This window comes from Onychomys torridus, chromosome 9 (assembly GCF_903995425.1).
Source record: "Onychomys torridus chromosome 9, mOncTor1.1, whole genome shotgun sequence".
Lineage (NCBI taxonomy): Eukaryota > Metazoa > Chordata > Mammalia > Rodentia > Cricetidae > Onychomys > Onychomys torridus.
The window spans coordinates 57,174,241-57,200,431 of NC_050451.1; the positions used below are offsets into that span (position 1 = coordinate 57,174,241).

The 26,191-nt window shown below is 39.8% G+C and overlaps 1 protein-coding gene across 1 annotated transcript in view; it reads right to left on the reverse strand.

Annotated features, from left to right (window-relative positions):
- The window catches only part of Adam28 (ADAM metallopeptidase domain 28), a 57,670-nt gene extending 35,405 nt beyond the window's left edge, over positions 1-22,265 (reverse strand). Inside the window, exons 1-8 of the mRNA XM_036199981.1 lie at positions 22,214-22,265; positions 14,866-14,969; positions 10,214-10,290; positions 9,457-9,535; positions 8,178-8,254; positions 6,457-6,649; positions 4,132-4,203; positions 537-608 (exon numbers count right to left, since the gene is read on the reverse strand). Coding sequence (XP_036055874.1) covers positions 537-608; positions 4,132-4,203; positions 6,457-6,649; positions 8,178-8,254; positions 9,457-9,535; positions 10,214-10,290; positions 14,866-14,969; positions 22,214-22,265 — 726 coding nt within the window. The remainder of the gene's footprint in view (positions 1-536; positions 609-4,131; positions 4,204-6,456; positions 6,650-8,177; positions 8,255-9,456; positions 9,536-10,213; positions 10,291-14,865; positions 14,970-22,213) is intronic.
- Between the last annotated feature and the right edge of the window lie 3,926 nt (positions 22,266-26,191).

Below are 26,191 nucleotides of genomic sequence, written 5' to 3' on the forward strand. Positions count from 1 at the left end.
TTGGGGTGAAGATGTTATGGTGGAAAAATTAATACAAAGAAAAATGTTTAACTACTTATGGACTTCTAAGGAAAACATGTAACTTGTGATCATACTGTGATTTCTTTTTCTGTAAAGATTTTAAATGGTTTTTGGAAAATAAGTAACTTGTGGTTATGAGGCAATCTTTTCTTGCAGAGAAATCTTGGTCTTGGGTAGTATAAAAGGGATAAGGGGAAAACGTAGAACAGAACAAGCTACAGAAAGAAAACTATAATGAAGAATTAAGCTTGGTCCTCAGAGAAGTCTCCTGTGTATGGAGGCAGCTGTACCATCCCTACACCTCTGCTCTTGTCTCTCTGGCCTGCTGAGAGCTGCCTTTCAGAAGCATTAATATCTACTGAAATAGCAAAATTCATCATCATTCCTCAGAGTCCCTTTCAGCCTTAGCCTCAGGAGACTTGGCTTGCCTTCCTAGATTCATGTTCATTCAGAGAAACACTCAAGAACATCTTTTAACAAAATGTTTAAAATTACAGTTAATGAAAATATCATACCATGTTGACGTAATTGGCCATCTCAAGCACTCTCTTTCTTATTTCAGCAAGATTTTTATTGTACTTCTTAAACTGAAAGGCAATGAAAAGACAGAAATAGGGGCTGATAGAAATTAAAATAATTGAAAGATTTAAAAAGACAACTTAACTTACTTTACAGTGATTATAATTATCAGTTATTAATATTTAAAAGTAAAAGCAAATCAACTCATTTTTTAATGGAAATTAAAACATTTTGGCAATAACATTATGTTTTCTTCCTTGAAATAGGATAACATACAGCTCTTAGAAATTTAGCTATGCATTGCAGCATAGTTGTACTCTCAACAGTGGAAGGCCAAGGCAAGAGGACCATGGTCTTGACCGCCTTGGCTACATACCAAGACTCTGTCTCAAGCAAAACTGTGACCCAATAGGATGAGTGATTTATTCTAAATGTGTTTTAATTTAAGTTTCTTGATTTTCTAACTGTGCAGAATCAGAATAAAGCATAGCTTACCATTTTCTAAACATGTGCATCGTAGATGTGTTCAATAAAATGAGACCAGAGATTTTGGTTCTGGGATAACTAATTTCCCAATAGTTTTGATATTCAAGCATTTTTTTTTTTGGCATTAAACACAGCACTTGTTTAGAAACTCACAATTAAAAATATAAATTAAAGAAAATAAATTAAATGGTATCTATCACCAAAGGTTAACTTTCTCCAAAGAGCCCCTGCACTGGGTCTTTGTATTTATGACCGCTCCCTCTAGAGCATAAATCCTACATTACAAATTAACTCCTTTACCAATAACAACGTGATGAAGGAGTTTAAATAAAAACTAAATTTGGATCTCTAAACACAGTAAGAAAAGAGACTTATAGGGCCAACAATGAGATTTATGTATATTTGTCAGTTGCTTCTTTCTGAGAAGAAGAAACATCTGTAAATTTTGTTATAAATATCAATTTCATAGATTTAGAATAATTTCTCTGTATGGCTCATGTTCTTGATTTCTTTTTTTTCCAGTTTTATTTATTTATTTATTTATTTTTTGACTTTTTAAAAATTATATTTGTGTTTTAATTTTACACATCAGCCATGGGTTCACCTGTCCTCCCCCCTCCCTCCCCCACCCCCACCTTCTCCCAACCCCCTCTCCTCCATTTCCATCTCCTCCAGGGCCAAGACCCCCCTGGGAATTCATTTAAACATGATGGATTCAGTTCAGGCAGGTCCAGTCCCCTCTTTCGAGGCTGAGCAAAGTGTCCCTGTGTAAACCCAAGGTTCCAAACAGCTAGCTCATGCACTAAGGACAGGTACTGGTCTCACAGCCTGGATGCCTCCCAAACAGTTCAAGATATTCAATTGTCTCACTTATCCAGAGGGCCTGATCCAGCTGGGGGCTCCACAGCCTTTGGTTCATAATTCATGTGCTTCCATTTGTTTGGCTATTTGTCCCTGTGCCTCTCCAATCTTGGTCTCAACAATTCACGCTCTTACAGTTCCTCCTCTTTCTTGACAATTGGACTCCTGGAGCTCCACCTGGGACCAAGCTGAGGATCTCTGCATCCACTTCCATCAGTTATTGGATGAGAGTTCCAGCACGACCGTTAGGGTGTTTGGCCATCTGATCACCAGACTAGGTCACATCAGGCTTTCTCTCCACCATTGCCAACAGTCTACAGAGGATGTATCATTGTGGATTTCTGGGGACCTCTCCAGCACTCTGCCTATTCCTGTTCTCATGTGGTCATCATTTATCATGGTCTGTTATTCCTTGTTCTCCCTTTCTGTTCTTGATCCAGCTGGGATCTCCTGCTCCCCTAAGCTTTCTTTCCCTCAAACCTTGCCCTTCATTACTCCCACTGTCGTCCAGGTTGTTCATGTAGATCTCATCCATTTCGCTGTCATTGGGTGATCCCTGTGTCTTTCCTAGAGTCCCGTTTTCTAGGTAGCCTCCCTGGAGTTGTGTAGCAGTCTAGTCATATTTGTTTTACATCCAGTATCCTCCTATAAGTGAGTACATACCATGTTTGTCCTTCTGAGTCTGGGTTACCTCACTCAGGATGATTTTTTCTAGATCCATCCATTTGCCTGCAAACCTCAGGATGTCATTGTTTTGCTCTGTGGAGTAGTACTCCATTGTGTATATGTACCATATTTTCTTTATCCATTCTTCAGTTGAAGGGCATCTAGGTTGTTTACAGGTTCTGGCTATTACAAACAATGCTGATATGAACATAGCTGAGCAAATGCCCTTGTGGTATGATTGAGCATTCCTTGGGTATATGCCCAAAAGTGCTACAGCTGGGTCTTGGGGGAGAAGAATGAATCCACAAGGAGATGGGCAGACGTCAAGGCAGAAGTACATACAACAAAATAATGAGCAATACAGCATCACCAGAACCTAGCCCCTCTTCAACAGCTAGACCTGTATATCACAGAATGGAAGAAGCAGAAGAAAACAACTTTATAAGTAACATCATGAAGAGGCTAGAGTCTTATATAGAAGAAATAAAAAATAAAGTGGAGGAACAGACAAACAAAAAAATGGGAAGAACGCTATAAAAAACTAGAGGAAAGGACAATTAAAGCAGAAGAAAACAATAAGTCCTTGAAAGAAAATCATGAAAAAGCAGACGAGAGAAACAGTCCAAGACCTGAAGAGGGAAATAGAAAAAAATGAAGAAAACACTAGCAGAAGGAATGCTGGAAATAGAAAATCTGAGTAAATGAACAAGAACTTCAGATGCAGGTATAACCAACAGAATGCAAGAGATGGAAGAGAGGATCTCTGGTGTTGAAGATACGGTAGAAGAAATAGATTCATCAGTCAAAGAAAACACTAAAACCAACAAAGTCATTACCCAAAATGTCCAAGAAATTTGGGACACCATGAAAAGACCAAACTTACGAATAATAGGGATAGAGGAAGGAGAAGAATACCAACTCAAAGGCACAGAAAATATATTTAACAAGATCATAGAAGAAAACTTTCCCAACTTAATGAAGGAAATGCCTATGAAGATACAAGAAGCCTATAGAACACCAAACAGAGTACACCCCCCAAAAAAGTCCCCTCGCCACATAATAATTAAACAACTAAACGTACAGAATAAAGAAAGAATATTAAGGGCCGCAAAGGAAAAAGGCCAAGTGACTTATAAAGGCAAACCCATCAGAATAACACCCAATTTCTCAATGGAAATTTTGAAAACAGAAGGACCTGGACAAATATAATGCAGACACTAAGAGATCATGGATGCCAGCCTAGACTAATATACCCAGCAAAACTTTCAATCATCATAGATGGAGTGAACAAGACCTTCCAAGACAAAACCCGATTTAAACAATACGTATCCACAAACCCAGCCCTACAGAAAGCACTAGAAGGAAAATTTCAACCTAAGGAAGTCAGACACACCCATGAAAACACAGGCAGTAGATAACACCACAGCAGTAAAGCCCAAAGAAGAGAAGTACACACACACTACCACCAAAAAAAAAAAAAAAATGTTCTTGATTTCTAAATGGATCTAGACATTTTTATTTTACACAATAAGTTATGCACAGAGAATTTTGTGAGATGCATTTATCTGATGTAATTACCTCACCATTATCCAGGACCAAATAATATTCAATGTATTTCTTAGGTTCTTGAACAATCCTGTCATTCAAGTTCTGAAACAAAAGGAAGATCATGATTAAGACAATGTTTCTCTATTGATCTCTTATTTAGCATGTATCATCTTAGAGGTTAGATTGTATCTGACAATCAAGACAGACATTTTTACTATTTTAACTCTACCACAACATTTAGGCCTGCATACAGACAAGGCTCAGAAATGCTTGTGTTTTATGCTTCCATCACCAGAAACAGAAAAGTACTGAAGGTAGAACTCATATATTATCTAGTGAGATGTATACTTATCTCCCATTTTCCATAAGAACAGGGTATTTACTAACACCTTCCATGCAGCCACAGCACTCTGGGGACTAAGATAGATAAGTCTACTTGGTTCATCCACTTAGTAGCTCACAACACACACACACACACACACACACACACACACACACACACATACACACACATATTCAAACATGCATGCATGCACACACACACACACGCACACATATTAAGTAACTACTGTGGGATGGATGTGATGAGTGATTGAAGCTGGGTGATTAGATAACGATTTCAAAATAGAGAGTTAGAAGTTACCCTTTTAAAGACTTGGACTAGAAGGCATACTCATAAAAACCGGAATCCAAGAAATGAAAATAATTGGAATGTAATCTGGAAAAAAATGTAAAACCCCAACCTCTATGGTTAATTGACAAAGATATTTTTAAAAAGCATAAAAAAAGATTGGGTTTTTTTGGGGGGTCAGAATAAATAGAATGGAAAATGCATGGGGGGGACATACAAAGCAGGGGATACTAGACAGAATCAAGCAGACATCTATAACTCATGGCAGTGGTTTGAATTTTATGCTAAACATGATGAATGGAAAGCCATCTAAGGGCTTCAACATGATGCAATTTATAATGAAACATCACTCAACCTAGGCCAGGGAGAGTAGAGTCTGCTAAGGTCAGAGGAGACATAGAGAGGACAGATACAAGTTGTTGTCATGGTGACCTTGGGACACTACCTGAGAGCCCAGTGAAGAGCTGAACTAAGTGGAGGGAAGCTGAGAGATGGATACCATGTGGAGAAAGGAAAGAGAAATCAACAATAATCCCCCGATACGGGCCACAATGAATAGTGAACAGGGGGTGGAACAGTGTTTAACTGCTGTGGAAAAGAGTGAGAAGGTAGTATATTGTGCTTGGTACATAAAAAAGAGTAGTTCTATTTTACATATTAACATTGTATCAGATATTTACATGGCTACAAGACTGAATACACATGTTTAATGATAGTACCTAGATCCTTTTAAGGAAAAACAAACAAACAAACAAAAAAAAAAACAAGATTCCATGTAAGAATATTCTATGGGGCTGGAGAGATAGCTCAGCAGATAAGAGCACTAGCTGATCTTCCAGAGGTCCTGAGTTCAACTCCCAGACACCACATGTGGCTCACAACCATCTTTCATGTTGTCTGACACTTATACATAAAATACATAAATAAATCTTTTTAAAAAGTCTTATTCTCCAGAAAAAAGAATATTCTGTGCTCCTGGAGATAGTGTGTTTATATTCCTTGTTACTGGATTCCTAGTACAGTGAATATTTTTTAGGACAAATTTGTCATATTTCCACCTCAAAAGAAAAGTCTTCACACATTTGTTCATTGTTATGAGCTCCAGAAAGTACTGTGAGTGCTGTCTGCTCCTAGCTGTAGTGTATCATATTTCAGATTTCTTTTTAGCCTTTGCATATGGTTGATGATAATAGTTTATGCACAGATTCCTACTAAGTAAATTATTACTGTACAGCAATGTTTTGCCATTGAAAAACTATAAATTATTAGTTTCATTAGTGGCTATAAAATGTGAACTAAGATCACCAATAAGATTAGAACCAAGAACTAGAAAGGTAGCTGAGCAGATAAAACCTTGCCTATGAAAATGTGGGTGCTGAACTTCAGATACCCAAACCCACTGTGAAAGATCCAAAGGTGTGGCAGACTGCCTTTAACCCAAGAACAGAAAGGTCAGAGACTGGGAATTCCTAGAACAAGCTGGCTAGGCAAACTATCAAAAATGGCAGGCTCTGAGCTCATCAAGAAACTGTGACTCAATATGTAAGTTGGGTATCATTTGAGGAAAACACTTGACCTCAATGTGGGGTCTCCACAGACACACATAGGGTCATGTATACACACATGCATGTACATACAACATACATATGAAAAGAAGAAAAAAGATTAGAGCCCAAGTTAGGAAACAAAACAAAAGTACCAATTAACAATCAAACTCTACATACAATCAGCCTGGAGGCAGGCAGGACCACTCTCTGATGCAGCCCTTGTTGCCATAACACATCATCCACGCCACAGCTGCTGTTAGCCTGGTCTTCGTTGGGGTCATCCTTGAAGACTGCATGTGCATGCTCATCCAGGCTCACAGAGCTCAAAGGTTCAATAAAATACCTTTCATCTCCTTGGCTGAAGTAGCCCCTGAGAAACATGAACATTCAGGCTTCTTAACAAAATGATATTCTTTTGGAGTTGCACAGACACAGAGTCCTCCAAGTCATCACCATTTCCTAGCCAAGGCCAAAGAAGTTTAGTTTTTTGGTAACAAAGTAACCCAACTCATCTGTTTCTGACTCTGGAGATGTTTCCTGACTTAGTCCCCAGTTGTCATCCTGTTCTAACACTACAGGGGCCTTGAAAGGAAAGAACGCTTAGGAGTCTTGAAGGGATTAAAATTCTAGGCCTGTCTCTGATTAACTAAAAAGCCAGAGAAACATTATTTAATTAAGCAGCCTCACTTTTTAGTCTATAAAATAGAAAAAGAGACGAGCTGTGAGGAGGATGTTAGCGGTGGAGAGAGAAGCAGGTGAACATGTGGTCAGGGCAGATTTCCAACTCCTTCACAAACTCTGGTACTGGAGTCTGAGCTGACTCATTGACCACCCCACTTGACTCTTCCCCTTAGTGGCTGACTGCTAACTAGATTAATTTTTAAGGCTTATAAGCTGTTGTACAAATAATCAGTAATTGCTGTTGTATTTTTATTTCTTAATTAAAATTGGTCTGCATCGTGTTTAATGAGACTATTGAGCACTGTATTAAATGCAAGGGATAAAAGAGGTCCACCATCTCTTCCTTTGTGAACCTTCTATTCAAAAATGAGGAAAATGAATATGGAGAAATAATAAAAAAAACGTATATGTAACTTAGCAAAGATATATATGCAAGTATATCTAATTATTATGAAGTAGGGATGCATGAGTGTACAGTGTCTAGAACTGGGAGAGAGCAAGAGTGGGTGTTGTTTTAAATGGTGTAGTTGAAGAACATGGTAGTTACTGTAGAACGTTTCAGTAGAGACAGATACAGTGGACATAATCTTAGGAGCTTGAAAAGGAAATGGGAGCTGGAGGGATGAGGCATGGAATCTTCAAAGACTTCATGATGCCTGACTAGCTAAGTTAGTACTTGATTATTTCATCCATGAGGTCAACAATACAGGAAAAATAATGATTTGTGAGACAATTGATTTGCTTGATTTAGAACACATTGAGATTTGATTCCTTATTGTATCCATCTCAAAATGCAGAAAAGAAAATTGGTCAGTTCTTGGTACTGATGAGATATCATAGGGTAGACAGAGACATAGGGAGTCATTAACAGGCCAAAAGATACAAATGTTCTTAAGAATAAAAACTAGAGAGAAATAAAAGTGAGGAAAGAGAGTAGAGGAGACCTTACACTCTCAAAGCGTCTGACTATAAAATCAAATCTCAAAAATCTTCACTTTTCCATGATCAGAGGAATAAAAACAAAATGGAAGGCAGTGCAGTTGTATAATTTTCATGCTTTAAAAAGAAATAGTGTTTTGATGCAAAATTTCAAAATTTTGTAGCCTTTATGAATCACACTTAACTATACTATATAACTAGTTATACTTGAGGGTCTTCAGACTTATCAAACGTGAGCTCTATATCAGTGGGATGTGGAAATACTCCTGAAGTCTTACCGTAGACCTTGACATGTGCTGATGCTGGCTTCGGATACTTTCTCATTTATGATGTGTCCTTGGTAGTAACAGCTATCCTAAGGGAAATGAAAAGTATTCTGTAAAGGAAAGTCTTCAGAAGTCTTAGACTTCATGATCAATTAGAACTTTAAATCCTGAATGGGAACAACTTTCTGCTGCACAGTTGTTAAGTTAGAGACTTTTAAAAAAAGTTCAACATGTGGATTTTATGTGTTAAACCTTTTATAATAATTCATGACTCCCCAAATGTTTATATTATGCAGTCTGTATATTATATATAGTACTGTAAATATATTGTAATATATAACATTATACACTGTATAGTATATTCTACATATTATTACAATGTATTGATGATGCTGAAACAGTACAAAGTAGTAGAGCACTATTTAGAAAAAAAAATGGATTTAGTTATCTAAATTTAAAATCCGAGTCTCCAAAAATCTGACTTTTACTTTCCTTCTTCAAAAATGTATTATTGCTCTTTGTACTTTTTCCAATTTGGAGTGATGCCCTCCCCCCAACCAATCTCCCCTTTTTAAACTTATGGGTTATTCAGGTTGTTTGTCCAAAGAGTCAAACTAGATTAAAGCTAACCTGCACAACATGCCATGATTCTATTTGGAACAAAGTGTCAGAGTTATTTCTCCATGTAGCCCTTCCATGCCAGACCCTTCTATCTATCTTGGTAGAGATGTGGCATTGGCCTACATGATCTCAGAAGGATTGAAGGCTCAAAGGATCGAAAGAAGACCTGAGGAGGAGGATGCCACACAGTTATGGGTTTCATGTGTCAAGCTCCATATGGGAGTTCAGAAGACAGATCAAGAGTGTAATTACTTATGGCAATATGGAGTCCTACAGTTGATGTTGAAGAAGTAGTCTTGAGTATGACCAACCATGTAATTTGGAGGTGTGATAGCAATGGCTAAAAGCAGCAAGCATGCTTCTCTATTCATTATGGCATTACAGAGTCCCTTGCAGAAAACAACTCTAATGAAAATATATACTCCTACTGCCTGCCTCCCAAGAAAACTGGAAAAGGTTACTGGGGTCATCCTTTATCATTCTTAGGAAAATATAATAATCTGAGAAGATCAATCAAGTAATTACTGCTGTTGGAGAGAAAAAAAAAAAAAAAAAAAAAAACAGCACCAAGCCTGTAAAAGCAGTTACTGTCCTATTTGCCTGGCAAGGACACTGTATGTAGGCCTGCAGGGCATACTCCATTACCAAGGGACCTGGGAGGCTGTTTTACCATGATTTGTGGGCTTGTGGTGATCTCGTTTCCACTGGAATTATAGTATGTTTCCGAATAGCCTGGTGCTAGGAGTCCTCTGGAGAAAGAAAAAGGAGGAGTGTGGTTACACATGTCAGCTGAAAGTCCAGCAAATGAATAAGACGTCCTCAGCTGTGCAGACAAGTTTCAACTCCTCAGCTTCTCCTGTATGCCAGACGAGTCTACACAGGAAACGTTGCTCACATTGGCCAGGCCAGGAGGGGGGGGAGGGGGTAGGTACATTCCAGACATCTGTGGAACAAGCCCCTCTTCACATGGGACTTGGTTGCTAGGAGAAACTTGGGAAGAAGCAGAGGTCAAAGGTGACAGAAATAAAGTGCTTGTAACCAGTTTGGCCAAAGGCCTAGCATTACCCCCACCCCAGTCCTTTCCAAGGGACAGTTGCCAATGGCGTGAGGCCTGCTCACAAGCACACAAACAAGCAAAACTTAAAGCAACCACTCCAGCACTTGGTAAAAATACCAAATCTGTATTCTGGTGCCCCATTGACTGTGTTTTATTTATAGTTACAAAAGCCTAGTAAACTATTACTTTACTTAATGCATCTCTATCACTTTAAGAGGAAAGAGTATGTGCTGACTCCTTGGGCTCATTAGGAGTGAAGACCAGCGGGTCACATGTTGGAAGCATGAAAGCCAGTAAAGGTCTCTGCCAGCACACTTTGCCTGCTCAGCCTGTTGTTGGAGAGGATGATAGCAGCTGGACACATACTCACTTGTTCTTCTTCAGATAAAGCACAGCCACCTTCCCATCCACTGTCATTTTGTACTTTAGCTCAGTTTCAAAGGCATCCTGCAGAAATACACCAAGATTTACTTACAATCAAAAAGCAGCAATTTATATGGACTTAATCCTCAGCAAGTAATGCTTGCTTTTCTCTAGCAGCAGACTGTGAGACCAGCTGTCTTTCTAGACCAGCAGTTCTCAACCTGTGGGTCATGACCCCTTTGAGGGTGTCACATATCAAATATCCTGCATATCAGATTTTTACATTGTGATTCCTAACAGTAGCAAAATTACAGCTAGGAAGTAGCAATGAAAATAATTTTATGGTTGAGGGTCACCACAACATGAGGAACTGTATTAAAGGGTCACAGCATTAGGAAGGTTGAGAACCACTGGCCTTTACCCTGTATAGCAGATCAATCCACCAACTAAATAGACAAATTAGTTCTGTGGTGTGGTGTGGTGTGGTGTGGTGTGGTGTGGTGTGTGTGTGTGTGTGTGTGTGTGTGTGTGTGTGTGTGTGTGTGTATGTGTGTGTGTGTGTGTGTGTGTGTGTGTGTGTGTGTGTGTGTACACAAGCATGTGTGTATGTGTACTGGGAGGAATTGACCCCAGGGTCTTAAAAATGCTGGCTAACTAAGCTAGCCAAAGTTAACCATAGAGGTTTTGGAGGACTGGGGACTAGATAGGAGAAAGGAAGTAGTAATGTGGGGCAGAGAGAGGATCTCAGCCCTTTAGGATGGGGGAAAAGAAGAAATAGAAGGTGACTGGTGCATTCGTCCCCGCTTCTCTGATCATCCAGGTTCTTACCTCGACATCTGACTCCTGATTTTTCATTGATAAAGAATAACTAGATAAATGCCTCAAATATTTATATTCCAGAACATAGGTTAGGAGATGGAATGAGGGAGACTGGGGGAGCAAGGATATGCCAAAGATATAGAAAGTAGCTTTAACTAGGGCCAGCTTAGTGGGTGGCTTAGTGGGTGAAGGTACTTGCCTGACAACCTGAGCTCTGTCACTAGAATCCATGTGGCTGAAAGCATGAAACAACTCCTGCCTTTCAACTCTGAGTTCCACATAAGCATCATGCCATGAAGACCCCACACTCATTTGCACTTTACATACATATACGCACACACGAAATAAATAAAAATGTAATAAAATTTTTAAGCTACCCAAGTAGACATCATCAAACTAGAAGGGAAGATTGCATTTACTCTAATAGACACACCACATACACATACACACACACACACACACACACACACACACACACACACACACAAAACACATCCATAGGTGCACACTGCCCATATTTGTAAAATGAGCATTTTTAGATTCAAGAACCAAATTGTGTAAGATAAGCCATGAAGTGTGATTTCAGGAAATGATTCTGTTAGTCTGCACATAAATATGCCACAATAGCTTCACAGAAAACATTAAGTGATCAAGAGGGAGAGGGAGGGAGACAGAAATACAGGTGTGTGTGTGTGTGTGTGTGTGTGTGTGTGTGTGTGTGTGTGTGTAAACCACTGAAATTGAGTCATAAGGCATGTGCCACAATGGGCACCAGAGGCAGAGGCAGCATAGCCTTGAACATGGAGCACTTATTTTCAGCTTACTTCTCTTTGCATAGATAAATCTTCCATCTTCCATATAGTATACGCATCACCATTATTATGTGCACTTGAAGGCAAAGGAATATTTAAAGCCAGAGCTTTCAACAGGAGAATTAGCAAAGTTAAATGTGAACACACATTCACCCTTTCCATTTGGTCACCAGGTATCAGGCAAATGTAAGTTGAGCGTGGCTATGTAGAGGTAACCTAGACAAACAATGTATCTACAGTAAAACCAACCACACCACATCAAGCACATCCCTCCGCAAAATCACTCTAAAAATCAATATTGAGAGGCTGGAGAAATATCTCATGCCTTTAGAGCACTTGCTGCTCTTTCAGAGGACTCTTGCTGGGCTCCTAACACCCAAGAAGTGTGGCTCACAAGCAACTCTAACTCCATCTCCAAGAGATCTGATGACCTTTTTTTGGCCTTTATAGGTACCCGTACACACATACACACAGACACATGGCACATACACATAACTAAATGACTTCATACCAAAATGCAAATTTTAAATAAAAGCTTGATGTGTAAGGAAATCACTTCATAGCTGTGATAAACTCACTTTACCTGTATTTAAACTTTCCTCAAAACACTCAGAAAAAATGTACCTGGCATTTTTGATGCTGAAACAAATTATTTAAAGAAAAATTTCTTGAAGAAGACTCTCGTACAGATGGATTCCATCTGAGTCAGTGGGTTATTTTCCTGATAAAGCTAGTTTGAGAAACAGACTCATTGTGACAATTACTTTAACAATGTAAGGTTGTGTTACATTTGTTTATGCTGTGGAATATTACTTTAACTGCATAAAGGTGTGTTATATTTGTTTCTGCTGCATTTGTTTAATTATGAAAAGATGTGTTCCTGTTTCACCTTGCCTGCCTAAGGTACTTGATTGGTCTAATAAAAAGCTGAATGGCCATTTGCTAGCCAGGGAAATGATAGGCAGGGCTGGAGGGTAGAGAAAATAAGTAGGAGGAGAAATCTAGGCATGAGAGAAAGGGAGGAGAAGAAGAGAATGAGGGAGAAAGAGGGACATGCCCAGGGCCAGAAGCCAGGCAGACAGACACTGGAGGAAGCAGGAAAGCAAGATGTACAGAGAGAGAGAGAGAGAGAGAGAGAGAGAGAGAGAGAGAGAGAGAGAGAGAGAGAGAGAAGAAGAAGGAGGAGGAGGAGGAGGAGGAGGAGGAGGAGGAGGAGGAGGAGGAGAAGGAGAAAGGAAGGAAGAAAAAGGAAAGAAAGAAAGAAAGAAAGAAAGAAGGAAAGAAAGAAAGAAAGAAAGAAGGAAAGAAAGAAAGAAAGAAAGAAAGAAAGAAAGGTTAAAAGCCCCAAGACAAAAGGTAGATAAAGAGAAACAAGTTAATTTAAGTTAAAAGATCTAGCCAGAAAGGAGCCTAAACTAGGCCAGGCATTCAAAACTAATAATAAGTCTGTGTTGTGATATGGGAGCTGGTTGGTGGCCCCCAAAAATCTGGTACACATACTCTACTAAGAGTTCTACTAGCACCAATTGGCCTTGGAAGAAATGTCACAAAGAAAATTTCAAATGGGGGGTACACACTCCTGGTTAGTTACGTTTTCAGTCATTCCAATTATCAGTTACGCCTCATTTATCTCTGTGTTTCTACTTCCATCAAATGTTGCAGAATGTAGGTAATTAGAATATCACTGTTGAATGGAACATCTTATTTTAATTTGCAGATAGGCCCTCTAATTATAGCTCAGGATGGCCTAAAATTCACTATATAGCCCAGGCCAGCATCCAATTCACAAACATACAGAAAACCCTTAGAATTTCAAGTGTGCACTACCATGCCCACATCTGGATATCATGTTTTAGCTTTCCTCTTGTGACTAATTAAAAATATGAGCTAGTGTTGGCTGACAATGTGTTATTTCATTACAATGTAAGAATTATACAAATTTTAATGCTATCTATGAAGAAAAGATTAAAATTTCAGATAAAATGCTAACTTACATTTTTTGCAATGTTTTATTTTCTGATTCTACTTTAAGGCAACAATTATATGTGTGTGAATAGATAGTAGATAGGTAAATAACAGATCAGGTAAGATATACAATTATTTGTAAGCATACAGCATAAATTATTATAAAATATCAAAATCTACACTCTGTGTCCAAGGATCATGCATGTCACTTCTCAGAACTTTAATGTATAAAATGAAGCTAATAGAACGTTGGGCTGTAGTGAAGAATAATAGCTTGGAGAACAAACTAATATAATCACTAATATTGTTACTCTCCAAAGGTGTATATATATATATATATATTATTCAGGAGTCACTGAAAAACCAGAGGAGTTCCCTGGGAGATGGCTCAGTTGGTAAAGTACTTGATGTATAAGCATGAGGACTTAATTTCTATTCCCCAAACCCACCTATTTAAAAAGCCTGGCATGATGGTCCATGCTTCTAATCCCAGCCAAGAACATATGGAGACAGGTAGATTCCGGGACTCCCTGGCCAGCCTAGTTGTCAATGAGAGTGTTCCAGTCCATTGAGAGACTCAGTTTCGACAACCAAGGTGGATACCATGACAAACAACGCAGACTTTGTTGACTACCAGGGGAGGCCTTACCCAGTCTGAGGAGTGGATGGGGGTAGAACAGGAGGGTAGTGAGGAGGTGGGAGAAGGGGAGGGAGGGGGAACTGGGGTTGGTATGTAAAATGAAAAAAATTTTAATAAATAAATATATTTAATTAATTTTTAAAAAAGCATGACTATGGCCGCCTGGCAGTGGTGGCGCATGCCTTTAATCCCAGCACACGGGAGGCAGAGGCAGGCAGATCTTTGTGAGTTTGAGCCCAGGCTGGTCTACAGAGAGAGATCCAGAAAGGCACAAAGCTACACAGAGCAACCCTGTCTCGAAAAGCCAGAAAGAAAAAGAATGACTATGGCCTCCCCCTACATGTTCGCTCATGTATACACGTGTGCACAGGCATACACATAGGCTGCATGTACAAGAAAGAAGACAATCACAGATGTACCCACCTTTTGATCTGGCTCTTTGGTCTCCCTTTTACGCATTGGATGGAGTCTTACGGGATAAACCACTTCATATTTCTTGACCTTGAGGGGTTCTTTTACTGTGTTTGCTGGGGTAGAAAAAAGAAAGAGAAGACAAAGCTGTGGGACAGAATCAGCTGCTCAGCAGTGACCATCACGATGGGTGATGCCACACAGAGCCCTTCAGTGATTTATGTCCTGATACAAGGGGCGCTGGACAACACTGGAAACCCATCCCTCCCTGCCCCCAGTCTTTAATCTCTGTCTTTTAATATTTCTCAGGGAGGTATTAAGTGTCTCTCTGGTGACAGTATTTCTTGTTAAATTTCCCTTTTCTTTTTGCTCTGCTGGATCTGGGCAGTGACTCCTTAGCAGGGGAATGAGACAAGGTAAAAGTTAAGTAGAATCCAGTTCTCCTGGAAGCCAATCACTCCCATGATAATGAAGTAGAAACACTCTAAGACCTCACTGCTATGAAAATGGAATCAGATGCACACCATTTCTGGTAAGAATACATGTTCCTCAGAATTTTCAATAGCGATATTTAAATAGTCCCAGTAAGAAGAAGCTCTGATGCTAGGCCCATAGAAAGGGCTGGCATGAGCAATCCTGACAAGCCTTCATTGGGGGCATAGGAAAATATGAAAATTAGAGAGGTAGAGAATCTGAAGAGAGGCATCAATCAGGACAGGGCTGCTTGGAGGCCAGATTCACACTGTGAGGAAAGTGGAAAGTCATCTCAAACAACCAATTCACGTCTCAGAGGCTCATGCTCAAGCCTTTTCTGGAAATTAGGCTAAAGAGTAATCCAGAGCTTTCTAATATTTTTTCATTGGATTTTTAATTTTCCTTTTTGTTCTCCACGTGGTCTGGACCCTGCTCTCTGGGTAGCTCTGAAGGAATCCTGAATAGTCCCACTCTGGCTGCTGCAGGGGGCTAAAGGTCCACTTGGGATGAAGATCCAGGGGAACTAAGAGGACAGAGACAGGGTCTAGAAAAAGCTTTCTTTCCTCTGTGCTATGATTTGGAGCTTCTCTGATGGTAATCCTCGCTCTCACCCCAAGCACTTATGGTTACATAAACCTTTTACTACCGTGGTCCACCCAATGGCAAACGTAACCGAGGGGGCTTGCCAAGCACTTGACACCTTAGCCCCATGACTTTCCAGAGAATATAATATTAATTCCTTTTTATTTTATTTTTCTGAGAATTGAAGCAAAAAAAATAAATAAAAATAAATCTAGTGGTGTCAGTTTGGGAATGGTTTTAATTCATCTGATCACATAAGAACAATTTAACCTGGGAAGTTAGAAAAGCTCATTAAGCTCTAAGGATGCACTCAGAGTCAAAATGCCAATTAAGATAATGAAGGAGAGAACCTTTCTTTTCATGGCTTAGGGTTTACTCTCAGAAAACATTTCAAAACCAAAGCTAAGGCTGAAGAGATGGCCCAGCAGTTAAGGGCACTGGCTGCTCTTGCAGAGGACCCAGGTTCTCTTCTCAGCACCCACATGGGAAAAGCAGCTTATAAATGTGGGTAACTCCAGTTAAGGGAATCTGATGCCTCTTCTGGCTTCTCTGACCACCAGGCATGTATGTGAACTACAGACATACATACAGGTAAAATACACAAAATTTTAAAATATACAAATATAAAAACCTCTTAAAGCGCAGGTACCACAATATCTCAATTTTAGATTGGAAAATTTTAACTGCTTGAAAAGTGGGGGCAGATTAAGATGTGTCCAAGTAGTCTATAATATAATACAAACAAACACAAAACACTACAATGTCTTCAAAAGGGCTATGGTCATTAAGATACATTCTCATCAGTTGTGACAAATAAGTCATTGTCACACTTCTGTAGTAATAGTACAGTTTTTCTTTTTCTTTTCATTTCTTTCTGTTTTTTGTTTGTTTGTTTGTTCTTCATTTCACCAGAGCCCCACTAGGCTAGCCTCAAATCCAAGATCTTTCTACCTCCAAATCCCAAAGCTGGCCTTGTCTGCATGTATCCCTAAGCTCAGTCCACAAAATTCTCAAGTTACTCATTTCTTACAGTCATGGGGTAATCACTGTACTCCTTATTTCTATGGAATTTAATGTAAACTTATTAAATATATATGCAATCCATTTTAATGTTGGTGAAGAAATGTAGTAGTATTGGTTATAAAATACTGTTTTAATGTTCTGGAATGCGGGACAATCATTCTTGCCTGTTAAAATGTTGTGATTACCATACCAGAAAGACAGTTGCTCAACTATGTTCATAGCAGCATTATTCATAACAGCCAGAACCTAGAAACAACCTAGATGCCCCTCAACTGAGGAATGGATTAAGAAAATGTGGTATATGTACACAATGGAGTACTACTCAGCTGTAAAAAAAAAAAAAAAAACAATGACATCATGAAATTTGCAGGCAAATGGAAGAAATTAGAAAATATCATCCTGAGTGAGGTAACCCAGACACAGAAGGACAAACATGGTATGTGCTCACTTGTAAGTGGATACTAAATGTAAGGCAAAGGATAATTAGACTACAACCCACAGCTCCAGAGAAGCTAGGAAACAAGGAGGACCCTAAGAGGAATGTATGGATCACCCTGGGAAGGGGAAACAGAGGAGATCTCCATAAGTAAACTGAGGATGAGGGGGGCAATAGAGGGTAATGGATGGGGGATGAGAACATGAAGGAACGGGATGGTCGAGCTGGGGGAGGGATGGAATGGGAGAGCAATGAAAGAGATATCTTGATAGAGGGAGACATAATGGAGTAAGGGAAAAACTTGGTGCTAGAGAAATTTCTAGGAATCCACAAGGTCCAGATAAGACTACTAACAACAGCAGTGCCTGAACTGGCCTACCCTGGTAATCAGATTGGTGAATACCCCAACTGTCTGGTGGAAGCAGATGTAGAGATCCACAACCAAGCTCCAGGAGTCCAGTAGAAGAGAGGGAAGAAGGATTCTATGAGCAAGGGGCATCAAGATCATGATGGGGAAACCTACAGAGACAACTGAACCAAGCTCAAGGAAGTCATGACTTTAGACTGACAGCTGTGGAACCTGCACGGGACTGGACTTAACTCCCTGCACACCAAAGAACGTTGTGTAGCTGGGTCTGTTTGAGGGGCCCATGGCAGTGTGATCAGGATCCATCCCTGATACATGAGCTGGCTTTCTGGATCCCATTACCTGTGGTCAGACACCTTGCATACCCCTGATGAAGTGGGAAGCGGCTTGGTCCTGCCTCAGCTGAATGTACCAGGCCTAGATTTCCCCTGTACGGGAGAATTTATCCTGTTGGAGGAGGGGATGAGGAGTAGGTAGGGGTCAGGGGAAGGTGGGGGGGGGGGTAGCAGGAGGAGGGATGAGAGGAGGATCTGTGGTTGGTATGTAAAATGAATAAAAAAGTTTTAAAAGAGTTAAAAAGAAAAAAAAATTAAAACAACCAATTGAGGGAAGTATTTTTAAACATGAAAGGCTGTACATTTGGAAAGTGAAAAAAAAAAAAAATGTGATTACTACAGAGCAGTGAGATGCCAAGAGGTAAGAAACAGCTCTTGCCAGAAATGAGCTCATGGCATGGGCGCAATTCCCCGATGCCTCCTTTAATTCACTGACACAGAACAAGCACACCAGACGGTGCCAGTATGCTTCCTGGTACATTATGGTGCCTAATCATCACAATTAGCCACATAGACGGAGTTATGAAGCCATCTCTCACTGATGTTGTAGCTTCAATAATTCTTTTCTTTAAGTGTCATACCAGGGAAGGGGTGGGGCTGTGGAGATGGCACAGTGGTTATGAGTGCTTCCTGCTCTTCCAGAGGAGCCCAAATTCACTTCCTGGCACACATCTTAGGTGACTCACAACGTCCTGAAACTCCAGCTCTGGGGCATCTGACGCCCTCTTCTGGTCTGCCCAGATAACCTGCACTCTGCGCATATGTACACACCCAGATGCACTCACACACTGGCAATTAAAAAGTGGAAAGAAGTTTTTAAATGCCATTTTGGAGGGATGGAGAAATGGCTCTGTGTTTAAGTTACTCTTCAAAGGGACCCAGGTTCTAGTCCCAACACCCCCCTGTGATGTACAACTGTCTCTAAGATCCAGCACCTTCTTCTAGCTTCTGCAAGCAGATATACATGCAGATAAAAGACCCATACACATAAACTTTTTTTTTTAGTTGTTTTTTTTTTTAATGACAAAAAGAGCAGTTTAAGAGCCATATCAGTGGGGTTCAACCACAATGTGTGTGATTCTAACAGGAAATGAACTGAAGATTCCTTTGAATATAAAGTAATGACAACACCCACCCGATCCTTCCTATAAAGAAAAAAACAGCCCCACTTCTCTTTAAGGAGAAGGTGAACAGCAAACTAGGTAACCCCATCCAACAGCAAGCAGTTTTCTGTGCTATACGCGCTGAATCCACACTTCCAGTTAGTCCGAAGCCTAATATTTCATGAAACAAAAAGTTACCAACTAGTTCTTAACTATGGAGTCAAAACATACAAACACTATTTACAAAATTTATTTCCAACTCACTCTTTGGTGGGGGAGCACTTCCAAATAGAAACCAAAACAAGCAAAAAATATTCCTTTTTAAGGTCTTTAGCAACTTCTCTCAGCTGTATGAAGTAAGTAAGTTTCCAATCATTCCAGACTCTCACAACAGTCAGTTCTCTGAAGAAAACAGATAGGATTTCTCTTAAAAGGCTCCGATTCTCCTGAAAGTTAGAAGGCCCTAGAAATAGGACATCTGAGATGTATGGATTTCCACAGCATGAAAAGGGATGGAGTAGACACAGGTACTGTTTGTCTCATGCATCCTTTCGTTTGATGGAGATGGGGCAACCTCCTCCCAGGTGAATAAAATCAAGTTAATTATTTAGAAGCCAGAGACACAAACAGCGATAACTGCCATCCAGGGATTACACAAATCCAAGGCGTAACACAATATGTTTCTATTAATTTGTTTTAATGCTTGCTTGCTTTCTCTCTCCCACAGAACTCATGTGTTGGATTAGTTTTGACTAGCAAAACTGGATCTAGAGAGAGAAGACAGTTATTTTGGTTAGAGAGGTATGTGAGTGTGTGGTTGTGGTTCGGATTTTTCTTTAACTGTTCATTAGTTTAAAAATAAAACAAAGCTCATTAATGAGACTGGTGTAGCTGACCTCAGTCTAGAATACTGTTCTATCTGGATCCATTTTTGGAACATTTATGCATAATACTGGCATCTACATTTTGCTGTAAATCTGTTAGAAATTGTTTCAGGGTTGTCTTTTCAAAGGAGACATCAAGCCTTTAATGCAAGTTTATACAATGATATTGACTCTCTGTCCCTCAGATTCTTCTGCTTTTAAACATTATTCAGTAAAAATGAACATTGTGGGAAACTGGAACCCATATTCTAATGAAGTCTATTATTTGGCTTTATAGGTTAAATTGTACATAGTGGCTTACTTTTTCCAGTGACTTTATAAAAGCCAGTTATAACTTCTAGCTTGAAATGAACGTATTTTTAAAGCCACTGCACCCCTGGACATACTCCTGAAACAGGATGGAGACTTGTCTTTTGTCAATGCACTGATTTATTTCCTCTTCTCCCCAAACACCTTCCATGTCCTTTTAAATATTTGTTTTCACTTTTCCTGTGATGAAATCCCATGTCACTTTTCTCAGGGGATGGTGAAGCTCATTATGAGCATCATGCACTATTTTATATATTCTTCTTTCATTTCTAGTGGAACCAGGTAAAGGTTATGGCCAGAGGGCACATGCCTAGGGTACCAATGATGCGGAGGGAGAAATGAAGAGTTAAGAAAACAAATCTTTTGTTCCATGCATTCTGGCTGGAAAACCAATCTTTATGGGGAGTCTACCAAGGGTACAGTGGGTGGGGAGGGGGGATGCCTTTGAAAGGGCAACATGGATGGTAAAGAAATGTAGGGTGTGGCATTCTATTCAAGATGAATGCCTCCTCACTGGGGAGCAATTAGAACCTCTGTTAGCACATCCTTGAGATGATGTCACACTTCTAGGCTTTAGATCTCCTGCTTCCATATCCTGGTGCAGAGTTGGAGGAGCATAAACAGTTTAGTTGCTGCTGATTTCTACCGGGTTTCACTGAAATGACAGTAGTATGCATATGTCCCACCATTAACCTTGAGACTGTCACAGGATCTGAGTGATCTTTCTCCTCCTGAACAGAGCTGGTTCCCACGCAGTTCTTCTGTTTCTACTGAGAGTGATGTCCCCAACAGTACTGGGGACAGTGTTTTCAAGAAATGTGAGTAAAGAATCCCTACAAATTTTTTAATATCGGCAAATCAAACTAGGAATTTGAAGTCAAGAGCTCATGTATTTAAGGATATATTAGTGTCCTAAATATTTAAGGGTGTCAAGTACAATCTTTACAAGCCTGAAAAACAAAGGAGAAGCCCTTTTTAGTAGGGAAGTGCAGAGAGGATTAAGGAGGCATTTTTGTGCTCAATACTCTCACTTTTGTTCATAATTCATCCATTCCTGGGTCCCAGCAAATAAATATTCTATGGTCCAAGAAAATTGGCCAGCTAGGGTGAATATTCAAACTCCAGTCACAAACATAGACGTGCTGGAGAAATGTGTCATCAGATCTCTGTCGTGTGAAACTAAGCCAAGAATTTATAAAATGGAGCAACCTACTTGCTCTAACATATTAGGAAGCAGTATTCACTCCATCTAAATTCTTAAATGTTTGCTATAACCTTCAAAAGGGAAATGTGTCATCAACACACACAGAACTGAAACTCCTCCTCACCAATAACCTCATAATGCTTTATAATTATGAACATGAGCATTGCATCCTGCCAATTAACTGTATCTATTATCACTAAGCATAAAAATGTGCAATTCAAAGTAACGTAAGTTGCTGAGCTGGCCCCAAGTATAAGAGCAGGTATTTTCTCCAGTCCTTGGTGGTCATAACCAGTCAAATTTGCTGTTTTATTGAACTTAAAATTGGCACAATTAGTTTTGATAGATTTTGTTATTTGACTCAAGGATACATTCATGGTTTAAACGTATGAGAGCTTCCTTTTCTCTTTTAAAAGTACCAGAGCTGACAAATAAATGTTTCAAGCAAACCTCTAATTGCCCTCCTTCATGTCTATCATAGCTCCCAAACTACAGATTAAAACCAGCCCAAATGCCTAGTAAAACTGGTTAAAGGGGAAGAAACAGCTAGTCGATGTATTATATACCATAAGACTAGGAGCCGATGGATAGCACGCAGTCCTGTGACACACAGGATAGAACCCAGAGAAGGATTAGCGCCTACCTGGAACTGGAGAAAGGAGGAAAGAGACTACCAGAAGACTCCATTGCAACATGCTGCGGTCCCAGGAGCGGTGCCTGCCTCCGCTCACACCTGCAAGGTTGCTTCTGCCACAGCCGCCTCTTAAGGGAGACAGAATGAAACTCCCTGCTTCATTGTGTACGCTTGAGCAAATGTTTACTGAAGGTGTTGCACAACTTGGGATCTGTGGTCCTGCCGCAGTGGCATGGCAGGCGGAAGTCCTGACCGCCTCTTGGCTGGCTCTAAAATTTCCTGTTTTGCACCTATTGTCTCCCTCTCTTTATTCTCTATGTCCCCCATTCAAGAGTAAAATAGCAAGTTCCCAATGTATTGTGACAGCTCAGTAGTTCACAAGAAGGTAACTGCCTTGACATATCTTGATATGTGTATCAGGTTGTATATCATGTACATAATTATATTTGGAACATGTGCATGCTGTATACATACACACATGCATATTATGTGTACATGTGTTATCTATATTTAAGAATGTAGATTTATCATTTTCAGCTAAATCAATAAAAATTATGCAGACTATTATTCTTCTACACATATATATTTGTTTTATATATAATATCTAATTCCTTCTGATATCTATGTGAAATTCTTATTTCCAATCACTCTACACTGTATTCTCCCACAATGATATTCACAAGAAGCTTTGACTATTTTGAAATAAGATGTTTTTAAAGACAGAATTTCACAAATCCTAGGCTAGGCTCCAATATACTGTGCAGCACAGGATGAACTTGAATTCCCTACTCTCCTGCCTCTAACCCCTGAGAGCTGGGATTGCAGGGCATACCTCCACACTCAGTTTTTATGTAGTGCTACAGATCAAATACAGGGCTCCATGCATGCCTGGCAAGCGTTTTGCCAATTGAGTAACACCCCTTCTTCTGAAATAAGAATTTTGATAACACAAGTACAAGACTCTCCAGATCACCATGGTGTTTGTACCCTAACTAAGGACATGGGTGAGATGGAGGGGAGCAACTTAAGGATGGAGGAGGAGCAATCTCAGGGCCTGTCACCTCTGCTGTGAGGCTAAGTGGGATATATACAGAAATCATACTCTAAAACTAAAAAATAAATGTATTTGGTTGCTTATTAAATTTTAGGTACCCTCATAGTCTATTATTCTTGTTATGTTAGTCCTACTGACACATTTGTTTTTCAAGTACCATTTTACCTCCATTTCATAGGTGAAAAATGGAATTTAAAAACATAAACACAAGATTAAAATTCCCTTGTCTCCATTGTGTAGGTTAAGAGGATTAGGCTGTTTGCTCACATTACTCATGCAGGAATAGGGGGGTGGAATTTGAACTCAATGCTGTCTGAGCTCTTGGTCACACACCTTCATGTTTCTTAGTTATCTGACTCACACAGTCTTATTTCTAATGATAAGATCCCAATGGAGTAGAAATAGCACTGAGAACAAATTGTAAATACACATCCTGTAGCTAGGACACATAAGTTATGCATCATCTTAATACAAAACACATTTTGGGCTAGAGAGATGTTAGTAAAAAGGACTTATTTTTTGGTGGCTGTAAAAGCACCACATGACCACAAGAGGGCGGTAGATCTGCTTGCCCAGCATTTCAAAATGGAGGTGGAGCATCTACTAGTAGGGAGATGTTCTCTTTAACCCAGGCTCTACAGCTTTCCCTTTTCCAGGCAACAGGGAGGCTATATTCACTTTTTAAATTAGTTCTTTGAGAATTTCATACAATAAGTTTTGACCATATTCACCCCTCCCTCAACTAGTTCCAGACCACTCCCTCCCAGTCCATTTAACTTTTGTGTCCTTATTTATTTGTTTGTTTGTTAGTTAGTTAGTTAGTTTGTTTGTTTTTGGAGACAGGGTTTCTCTGTGTAGCTTTGTGCCTTTCCTGGAACTCATTCTGTAGCCCAGGCTGGCCTCAAACTCACAGAGACGTGCCTGCCTCTGCCTCCTCAGTGCTGGGATTAAAGGTATGTGCCACCACTACCCGGCTACTTATTTAATTTTTGACTCATCAAGTCCAATATATATGTGACCATATCATCTTGGGTGTGTGGCCTTCCACCAGAGTGTGGTTGACTTACCATGAGCTACACTTTCAAAGAAAATTGGCTCCCTCTCCCAGCAGCTATCACTTGCCAATGACTCATCAGCTAGGGGTGAGACTTCCTGGTCACCTCCAATCTCTATACTGGGACTTGACCTGGCTTGAGCTTGCACAGGTCTTGTGCCCGCTTTCCACAGTCACTATGAGTTCACATGCATCCTGCTGTGTCTGTAGGACATGGTTTCATTGTAGTCATCCACCACCTCTGGCTCTTGTAATTTCCTCTGCCTCTTCCAAATTGATCCCTGAGCCCGGAAGTAGGGGGTGTGATATAGACATCTCATGTAGAGCTGAGAATTCTTCAGTCTCTTGTCCTCTCTGCATTGGTCAGTTGTGGTCTCTCTTGATCACAATCTACAGCAAACTGAAACTTATGTAATGAGACTTGAGAGATGCATTGATATATGAGTGTAACAATAAATCATTAGGATTTAGTTTAATGCTATGTTCATTTTATTTTATTCTTTTTCTCCATTCATTTCACTACACATTAATTTGTATATAGTGTGTGTCACACATTGAGGACACAATTAAAAGACCCAATCCTGTTTTGAGATGTTTCCAGTCTGGTTAGAGAGGCAAACAAGATCACTTCCATGTATTGGTGAAATTATTAAGGCCACTCCACGTAGTTAAAAGGGAGGTTTATTTTGTGGAGTAACTTACAAATGAAAGGATAGGTTGCAGGGTCTGGGAAAGGGATGGCACAGTCCGGCGGTGTTCTCTGGAGAACTCTGCTCAGTCTACCTCCAACGTGCCTGGTCCTGGAACCAAGAGAAGCCTCTCCTCTTGATCCTGGGTCTTCAGTGTCCTCCCTCAGCCCTGCCTGATAGGCGTGACCATTCCCGAAGCCTCAATGGGTGTTGGAACTTCCAGGCCAAGGCTGGAATGGCTATCCACTACATCCATAGAATTACAGAAAGTAAATGTAATGATGTACCCTATATCATTGTAAAGTCTCGTGTTTAGTTCTAAAGGTAAAGATCAGAGGTCTTCATCAGCTGTGCAAGATGAACTTCCTAGAGTCTAGAACAATATGGTTAATGAAGACTTAACTGTAAGAAACTCTGAAATGTGCATATTACAATGTATTATTTTAGGATTGGTCATTTTTTAGCAATTGGAGCAATGAGGACCTGGAACAGGAATCCTGCTAAGAATAAAATGGCTCACATTGGACTTTGGCCCTGTAGAGAATAAAGACCAGATGGATTAGCTTGTGCATCTGCTTGGTTGTGTTGGAAGAATACCTTAGAGAAACACGGTGATGCATAGCCATTTAAACCGTCAATTACTCTTCAGTACTTTTCAGATTTCCTATGATCATCCATACTTTTGACTAGACTTCTTTCCAGCTATGATTTTCAGTTTTGGATTAATCTTCAGAACTAGCTATATTTACAAAGCCCTTTAATAGCAAAGAATTTTACCAATATCCAAATGAGTTTTATTCTCCACTTTGCCGTTACTTGCTAGAAGATGTGCCAAGTAAGCATAATGAATGATGAGTGGACAAGTTTTGACGGCCAGCTTAGTTTTCCCTATCTCTTTTTGCTAATGGAAATAATTGTTATTACTTATATATTTTATCATCTTTGTTGGTTAAATTCTGGGAGAATATAAAATAAATATAAAATAAATATTTATATGGTGAACACAAAACACCACAGCAGAGTAAGAAAAAGCATAAGTTAGCATCCAAGTTTAGAACATGAAAACAATCAGTTCACATCAGTCCAGAATGGCTGAAGCTAGGCTACAGCAAAAAGAGGGATCTAGCTGCAAGTCAAAATGAAAGAAGCGTCAAAGTGAGCAAAGAGATGGAAGGGAGCAGTTGTGTTGG